Source organism: Alligator sinensis, unplaced genomic scaffold (assembly GCF_000455745.1).
Source record: "Alligator sinensis unplaced genomic scaffold, ASM45574v1 scaffold308_1, whole genome shotgun sequence".
In the NCBI taxonomy this organism is placed as follows: Eukaryota; Metazoa; Chordata; order Crocodylia; family Alligatoridae; genus Alligator; species Alligator sinensis.
In genome coordinates this window covers 1443375-1453106 of record NW_005842041.1, presented here as the reverse complement: position 1 = coordinate 1453106, position 9732 = coordinate 1443375, and the positions used below count along the sequence as shown (strand labels likewise).

Genomic DNA, 9732 nt, shown 5'->3' with positions numbered 1-9732 from the left:
CTGCTGAAGCCAATGAGACTATTCATGGAATTAGGTTCTGTTCAACATGAGTAATGGGATCAGAAGGTTATCTGTGGTTTAACTAACCCAACATATTTATCATTGGGCTTAACTAATCAAATCAGCATGATGCTGTTACCTACATTCCATTGCATGGTATTTGCTTTCCTTGAAAAGTAGTAACAGAGGAGTTATTCCACACAGCAAATAACTTCCTAGAATTAAAACCATAATATAAAATAATTAACCAGCTAGGCTATGCATTTAATTATCTGGGTGTACTCCCAGTACAAGAAAAAAAAATTCTTGCACATAAGCCAATTTAAAAAAGAAACAAAAAACCCTACCCTATGAGGAACTCCTGAACAGCCACTTGACATACAGAAGAGACAAACACACACTTTTTAATGGTTATTCTCACATCCCAAACATACCTTTAACCTGAAGACTTACAGATCATACTGCATACTTTACATATTTGCACAATGGCTTTGGCCATTCTGCATTCATGGTGGCTTTTTCATTTGTTCTGCATCCTGTGTGCTACACGTTGGCTTTACTGGCTGCTGGGGCAGTTGAGGTACAATTTGTTTGGAAAAATGTGGCTTCTGAGTGGAATACCTTAAAGTAGCTTTATTACAGAGATGGTTTTGTCACTCATATTATTGGAAAATTAGACAACATCAGAAAGGATGCCTGCAACAGGTTCAATTTAATACATACAGCCATATAATTACTCCATGGATCCTCATGATGACAGTGGTTCTCAACCAGAACCATCTGCGCACTCACAAAAACCCATCCCACTGTAATGTAAGCTTCTCCCTATGAAGAGAAGCTTACATTACAGTAAGACCAGAGAACCGTTTTCTGGGCCTCTTCTGTTATAGTATGGAATGGCAAAAAGGACAGCAACAGGCCATTCAAGTGTTATTACTACTGAAACTCTGCTATTTTGCTGACTTTTTACAGCACTGGTCATGTGGCATTTAGAGGCTTAAGGTAGACTGTCCAAATTTCCTGGTCAACTCTAATATGGAATCGACTTTGCGTCTCTCAACCCATAACTTAAGAACCATAGGTTACTGGTATCCAGAAAACTAAGAGAGAATAACTGTTGCAAAGGATCAATGGGAAATTTGTCTATTGGTTACTTACCAGTGCCAAAGCTTTCTTCTCCACAAAGTGAGCATCGTCCAGAATCCATCAGGCTTGAGAAGAATCTCCATCCTGTTGGTGTTTCATACACAGGGACTTTCATTGACTTTGCCACCCTAAAAGAAGGCACAATAAATCCCACCATTAATTAAGACCATATAGTATTTTACACATAGATGCAAGATTTGACCATAAATCTCTCAAGCTGAGAGATGTTCTGGCACTTGTCATACCTCATGTACATTTTAGACATGTCCTTTTATGTAAACAAAGTCAAAGAGATGGAAAGGTACCACCCTTTGACTCTGGTATTCACCCAAAACCTGGATGTGTTAATCCTCTGGATTCAGTACAAGGCACATCTTTTCATTTGGAGATATATAGGGAACTTGGCACCCCTACTTTTGCTAGTGACAGGTCAATCAAGATTGTAGAGATGGACATGATTTATTATACAGGGTCTTCATAAAGTCCTTGTGCACTTTTAAACTTTAATAACTTAGGTTGTAGGTATGATAGAAACAATCTGTAAATGGCATTTAAAAACAAATGTATTGCAGTTTTAGGACAACTAGAGTATACAATGCTAGACTTCATAAGTAATAAAAAATTTATTCTTAAGTAAGATGGATCTCCGTTCCACTACCCTCTGAATGTACAACAGTTTCTAAATGATGTTTTCCCAGAGAAGTGGATAGGCAGAGGTGGACCAATTGCTTGGCCACCTCACTCACCTGACCTGTCGCCACTGGACTTCTTTTTATGGGGACATGTTGAAAGTGTAGTTTACTTGTCAAAACCATGTTCTTTGGTGGAACTTAGGGCTAGGATCACCAATGCAATTAGTGCAGTAACTTAAGAGCAACTGGGAAATGTTTTCAAGGAGTTGGAAGATCAGACTGAGCACTGTATCATGATGGATGGTGTTTATGTTGAAGTTGAGCATTCTGTACTCTAGTTTTCCTAAAACTTTAATAAATTTGCTTTTAAGTGCTGTTTACAGATTGTTTCTATTGTGTCTACAACTTAAGTTATTTGACTTAATAGCTGGTTTCAGCTATTATGTATGCTCCTGATTACCTCTGTCAGATCATATGCTTTATGTTTCCTATTTATGTGTTTTTTTAATTCTCTTCTTTCTTGCTATTTGAAATATTTACACTAAAATACAGGGAAAAGTGATCAACTCTAAGGAGGAAGCAGCAAAATTGGCAATAGCAGTGACAATTGAAAAAAAGGAAAAAATATACAGAAAAAGTATTTGTTTCTTTTTCATTTCATTCAGTTATAGTCACCCATGCATGTTACCTGCCACAATAGTAAGTAACAAATGCCTGGTTATTTTCCAAGTATTAAATCTGCCCTTCAGACTTCTTTTCTCTTTTCTATTCATGCTAACCAAAGCTAACCAAAATAATTGAAGGATAAAAGGACAAATGCTATGAAACAGCAGTTGAAATACAGGGAAAAATTGTGAAAATTTTTCCTTCCAGTGGTAACAGATGTCAAGGGAAGTGATCAGCAATGAAGCCAGAAAGGTGACAAATACCCACTCTGGAAGACTGGCAGGTTGTTTTTCTAGACAACTTCTTCCGAAGTTTAGTCACATTTATCTATTACAGTTCTAAAACTAAATGAATTACTATGATATAATAACATTGAACAGCAAGGCTGTCCAATGTTGGAGCAGCTGGGGGCCACATGCTGCACTGGTCATAGGACCTGGTCTGCACACTGTGCAGGCCACATACCACAGGGTCTGCACATTGCACTGTCTCCACAGGACCCCCAACTGTGACCAATACAGCCTCCCCATTGCGCAGGCAGTGTGAAACCCAACCTGTTCTGTGGCAAGGTGGACTTCACCACTGTGTAAGCAGGGCAAGGCCCCTCACTGCCAGATGCGGGCAGCAGGCTCACTGGGCCCCCTCGTGCTGTGCTACCCTGCCCCAGGGACCCTGGCTGTTGCAACAGCAGGAGTAACTAGGGAAAACAGCTGCCAGGCAGGAGCCTGCAGGCTGCATGTTAAGCCCTCATGGGCCAGATCTGACCCATAGGCTGCAATCTTGACAGCCCCATTATACAGAAACAAGGACATCTACATCACCATGACTCAAATAAACTATTTTTTTCCTGGAAAAGTAAAAATGCTTACCAAGGTTCAAACAACAACAAGAATGGCTGTAAGTTATCTACTGAAAACAAGACAGAAGGGAACTTGATAGGAAGACACTACTATGGGGTGTGATCCTCAACTGGGTCATTATGAGCCTAACTTAGTGTAACAGGGTGAGGGGGTCAGGAGGAGAGAGTCCCCTACTCACATCCACTCCCTTATCTGCATGACGATGAAGGTCCCTCCCGGCAACTGATGCTGCTGCTGGAGTGTCGGGCACCATGTCACTGTGCTTGCCATTTGTACCAGGCAGCCTGGAAGTCTGGGGAAGAGACACCTGGCTGCCAGCGGGGAAGCCCTGGCCAGGGACGGGAATTGCCCTGATCATGTGCGGAGGCCAGGTGAACATCACGTCCCAGGCAGCAAGGAGCCTGCCCTCAACTTATCCCATGTGGGTCCCTGTGCAGGGGTCACGACCTGCAGTTGGACAGAAAGCGCCATCTCTGATTGGCTGGATCCCTCATGGGCAGAGGTAAAATGAAGCCAGAAATAAATGGAGAGGGGCCCAAACAACAGATGGCGAGACACATGCTGGAAGTGGGTGAGAGGCAGCCAGACTGCTCACGTTTCTTTATTTCCATAGAGAATGAACTGTCGGGGATTCCACGCATGAACCCAGAGATTTACTGCTAAGGGCCTTGCTGAGGGCCTCTCTGGGAAAGCCTACCAAGCCAATGCTCAGTGAATGCTATGGTTGGAGCCAGAGTCCTGTGGGACCACATAGTAACTTACATAATGGAGGCCTGTGGCAGGAGTATAGAGGTGGAGGAGCCCCCAAAGGGTCACACCAACCAGTACATAAAGACTGTGAAAAGTCAAATAAGGTAGACACCCCAGACCAGGCGAGGCATCAGTTCTAATAGAGGCAATTCTACCAATTCCTTTTCCATGAAGTTATGGCAGGTGGGAGTCTCAGTAAAAACCGGGCATTACCCAGGGAGGGCAGTCAGAGGGGTGGTCGTGCCACTGTGCCAGCCCTGCCACATTTAGATATCAAATTCTTTTGAGCTGGACTCTCTCTTCCTCTCTTTTTACAGTATTGACTATGTCATTGGCTTTTAACATATACTGTCACATAAGGCAGACTACACTATAACGAACTGAGCAGGTGGCCAATTAGTGCAGCAAGAGATAAGGAACAGATTTTTAACCTCTGCTCAAATGTAACAGACTTGGGGGAAGCTGCAGGTTGCTGTTTGAGTGCTCTAGGGACTAAAGTCTTGTTTGGGGACACCTCTGGAGGTGTGTGTGCGTGGCGTGGGAGGGGAAATTAAGGTACTGAGTGTATGTTACCAGACTGTTGATGTTTCTTTACCTTTTATGTGTTTCATCCCCTTGGCCTGTTGGCTTGTGACCCCAACCCCTATGATTTTCTATATAAAAACAGGAACTTCCCCTTGCTTCTTGTGCCAGTTTCTAGTTTCCAGGGTTGGCACAATAACACTACCCTCAGACTTGAGAGACCAGGATTTAACTCACCACAAACTTCCAGTGTCAAATAATAAGGCAGAAAATGTCTTGCATCATATGTTAAATTTCAAGCATCCATGTCCCACACAGCAGTAAAAAGAGCTTGAGCAATGAACCCTGAATCACACCTTTAATTTTAATGCAGATGATTGCAACAATTGAAGATGAAGGGCCACAATGAGAGGGCAGTCTAATTTTCACATTAGTGGGAGTGTAGCCTGCTGTAACTTACATAATCAGAAGGCTGAAGTACTTAACAGTAAAATCAAGTGATAGATGAGCATATGATCACCTTCCCTCTTACAGTCCTCCCCTTATATTGCTCCTTTGGTGCATAAATACACCACGTTACATCCACTTACTGATGTGTAACTTAGATCATCATTGATTTCACCTTCATCACTTTGCTCAAAAGCCTGAGCTGTGACAAGATGCCAGCAGCCAGCCTCCCTCCTATCAATCAAGGCAGAAGTTACAACTTTAATCCAGCTGGTTTCATAGTTTCATAGTAGCCAGGGTCAGGAGGGACCTGAACAGATCATCTAGCCTGACCCCCTGCCACAGGCAGGAATGAATGCTGGTTAAAATAGATGTCTTTATGGTCAAACTGCTTTTGTGGCTGGGGTGTCTGATGCAATGACATGCTCACAGAATCATAGAAATGTAGGGCTGGAAGGGACCTCACGGGGTCATTATATCTATCCCTCTGCTCTGAGGCAGGATCAAGTATACCTCTACTACACCTGACCAATGTTTGTCAAACCTGTTCTCGGAAACCTCCAATGAAAAATGTTCCACAGCTCCCTTCAGTAGCCTGTATTGGTTGTTCACTACCCTGATAGTTAGAAAATTTATTTCCAATGTATTATCTATTTCTTTGCTGTAAATTAAGCTTTCTTCCTGTCCTACCCTAGACAACTTGCAGACTTTCCTTTTTATAATATTTTTTTAATGTTATCATTTTTCCCTTTTGTTTTCTTTTCTCTCAAACTAATCTCCCTTCTGCTCCCTTAAAACCAAACCAAACCAAACAAAGTCTTTCCTCCTAGGTTATTCTGTATCATTTCCTATATAATTACTGTTGCTCTTTTCTGGGCTTTCTCCAGTATGTCAATACCTTTCTTCAAGTGCAACCACACTTGTTCCTGAGAACAAATTATGACTAAGAATTTTAAATTTATATGTTTTAAATTTAATTTTGTAATGCTTATATATAATTAAATATATAGGTATAATTATACATAATGATTATTTTTAATCATTCGATATACATTTAAAACATGTATTTAAGAAAATGGCATTTTGCTGTATTAGAGATAGCCCCACTCTCTGGGTCCAAACCAGCAGCCATAATCCAGCTCTGAATTTCATAGTTTAAATACATTTGTATTTAGAATACTTCTTTCATATACGGCTCATTTTCCTGGTCAGCTTGAGCTGAAGCCACATTGTTTATGCCTAACAGAACACTTGATTTGCCTATGTTTATGTGTTCCATGGATATGAACTATGTAGAGGAATACAAAAAACCTAGAAGGATTCTGGTTAATATCTTCTCAGACATTTAATGGGATAGCCTTCACAGAGTACACTTACCTGTCTTGTTTCAACTTAAGTGTTCACTACACCAGTAAGATAGCAGTATAAAGCTTTTTTTAGGTTTGCATGAAATATTTTTAGCTCTTGCTGCACTGAGACAGTGTCTTGATAACTGGGGCCCAAATGATAAGACTTTCACCTTAATTATTCAGTATACAGAGGAATCAAGGCTACTTTTCATCAAGCTGATTTTTGCTCCCAGCATACAGTTATATTCATCATAGAAAAAATACTTTAAAATGAGTGACATTTACATTTTACAAGACTACATCTTAAGAGTTACACTTAAGGAATAATTAAAAAAATAAGCAGGCTCCTTTTGCGTGGGAAGACAATAACATTATATATTTATAAATACGAATATTGTGAAGTTGTACAATAAAGGGGCTGGATACTGGTCTCAAGCACATTCTATAAAGCTCCACTTTTTTCTTAAATTAAATAGAAATAGAACACATATCTGACAGATGGCAGATAGTGCTTGAGTTGTTTCTTCATTAGAAGGAAGAATTCTTATATGTTTTAATACCAAATTAGAGCTACAAGCCCAGACTCTGATATCTGTTACACTGGGGTAATTCTATTAAAGCCAAACTGTGTCAGCTAGCTGCAGTCAAGAGCTGAATCTGGTCTGGAAACATGTGGCGAGAGGAACATTTTTAATAGCTAATTCTCATTTTTACTAAAAGGAGAATAGGCTGCTGTAGAACAGTTTGTGCAATCTGCAAAAAACAAAACCATTTATTTTACAAGCACACATTTAGTCATGCCAAATATTTTTCTTTTGTTTTTCACTGCCTTACTCAAGCACGCTACAGGCATGATGCAGAGCTAGATGGAAATGGATGAAGAGCTATATACACTCAATATTATTTTGGTTTGGAATAATAATAGAAATGTGGTCCTGCTTAATCTGAGCAACAAAAGTCAACACTCACTGAACAAATTCCTTATTTTCTAGAGCAAAAGAAAAATGACACCTTTTCTTTTCTCTCTATCATGCATTCAAGATACTAGTTTTGCATTGATGTACCTGATTTGTATTGATGCAGTTACTCCTGATAGACATCTGTGAAAGTCCAAAGAGAATCTGACCCATAAAAAGCCACTTGCAAAGCCACGATAAGGTAAACATAGTGCATGTAGGTATATATATGGCAGCCGATAAACTAAAGTCCTTGTTTTCCATTTAAATTTTGATGGCTCCTTGAAATAAACTACCTTGAGTTCCTATTGATGAACCAGGCTTAGCCTGACAAAGCCTCAGTTTACAGCTAGAAGTCAAAACATTTAGGAAGAACTTCCCTTAAGAGATCTCTCAAATTTTGGATTATTGCATCAGGTAGAATACTGAATGGAGTCAAGTTATAGCTTTGAACCCATTCCAGAATCATTACCTCACTTGGAGAAAGAAAGATTCATTCAAGAATAATTTAAACAGTATTTACTATTTATCTTTGACTTTTTCAACCTGCCAGTATCTCTCTTAATTAATATGGATAGACACATGGAAGAGAAGGGATAAAGATGCTCCCAGAAAATATACACCTGCACCTCACTAACATGCTCTTCCAATGCTGTTCCAGTCCACTGAACTACAAAATAAGGCAAACATACCTGATTTAGACAGCCATAGATCTGATGCTGACATTTAGCACCTTCAGCTCCCAGCAAAATTAATGGGAGTTAAAGGTGTTCAGACTGTACATTAATTAAAACAATTCTTTGGTTAAAAATGTTGATGGGGACTAAAGCCTTCTCTATTTTAAAGTAAGGATCATGTTTTGACAAGTGTCATTTTTTACTCCACACTAAGGCTTGTCCAATGCACCCTAAATAATTGTCCAGATTAGGAAAAATGGTTGCTGTTAGGACAGGAATAGCCACCTTGAGTAAGACAGCCTCACCCTCTTTTCCTCCTTTTGATAAATCTTAAGCCTGTAGGCTTCCATATAACCATAGTGCTGCCATTTTATTTCACAAAAAGTAATTACCTTTTGAATGTGATTATAAGTGATATGAAGTGTGATGTTAGAATTCGTAGTCTTCTTTTTTCTCTCAGACTTATTCCAAATTTAAAAACTAGGCTCAAGACAGCATTCTTAACAGTAAATATATAGCTTTATAACAGTTCCTAGGATCCCAAATAGGTTGCAAGGCTCCTTTTGTGAGTCAGGCCACTGTCAGAAGTTTAAAATTTGCATATAATGTTATTTTTCCTTGCTCGCTCTGAAGTCAGATCTTGCAGATCCTATTAGCTACTTCACCGGATATATATCAAATGTGATTCTCCCTTTCACATACAGGGAAATGAGAAGAGAGGCAGACAGACCCAGTGGCAGGAAGCACAACAAGGCATGGTGCGGCTCCTGGGGCACAGGCAGCAACCAGGGGCCACATGCCCCCCAATATCTCCCGCAGGGGTGAGTGCAGCAACCTGGAGCCACACACCGCAGCGCCCCAGGAGGTGCCTCCTGCAGCTCTGTCTCACAATCCACCCCAGCCCCAGGGCCCCATCCACTTCAGCTCCTGCTCCACTCCTGCCCTCACCATGGGGGCCTCTATCTGCCCCATGCTGCCCCTTTCCTCCCCCACTCCCCTGCCCTCCACAGACTTACCTGCTGGGCACTGTGTGTGTATGCCTGTGTGTCTGGCCCTCCCCACCCCCAGCCACAGCCCCCGCCCCACCAGCCCTGCTGCTGCCCCTCACTACTGACCCACAGTACCCCACATCCTGCCAGGGCATGTAGGGACCCCCCCCCCAGGCTCCAAACCCCACATACATACCCACACCTTCACAAATTCACTCTCCCACACCCACCCCCAACCATACAAAGTACCTGCATAATTTTTCATAATTGAGTTTTTCTGCATATAATTTTTAATTTTGGTTATGCGATTAAAATCACGATTGAGACTAATTTTTTTAATTGAGCAACTAATGGCGATCAAACTTTTTAATCATTTGATAACCCTAATGTTTATTGATTTAAATTTTCAGAACCGCATGCCCAGCCTGGGGTGGGAAGCAGCTCCCTGCTCCCTGTGGCCCCTTAGAGGGCAAGCAGAGGGGTGGCCCAGCCTATTGACAGTGATGGCCTCCCACCACTCCAGGGAGCAGTTGGGCCCTGGGGGCACCCCAATACACCCTGCCCAATTCACATTGCCTCTCCCCGTGTTCCTAGAGCTCCTGCCTAGCCTGGTCCCTATGTTCTCAAGCCAGGGTGAGCAGGGGTGCCCTGGGGCCCAGCTACTGCCCCCATGCTGCCCGGAGGGGTGGGAGGCCATGGTCATGAAGGGGCCAGGCTTCTCCTCTTCTGGTGCCCACC

At 41.7% G+C, this 9732-nt stretch overlaps 1 protein-coding gene across 3 annotated transcripts in view; it reads right to left on the bottom strand.

The window, feature by feature from the left end:
* PGM5 (phosphoglucomutase 5) overlaps positions 1-9732 on the bottom strand; it is a 124915-nt gene that overhangs the window by 56634 nt on the left and 58549 nt on the right. For all 3 annotated transcript variants that reach the window (XM_025202955.1, XM_025202956.1, XM_025202957.1), the window contains one exon: positions 1159-1274. In XM_025202955.1, the coding sequence (XP_025058740.1) occupies positions 1159-1274 (116 nt within the window). The remainder of the gene's footprint in view (positions 1-1158; positions 1275-9732) is intronic.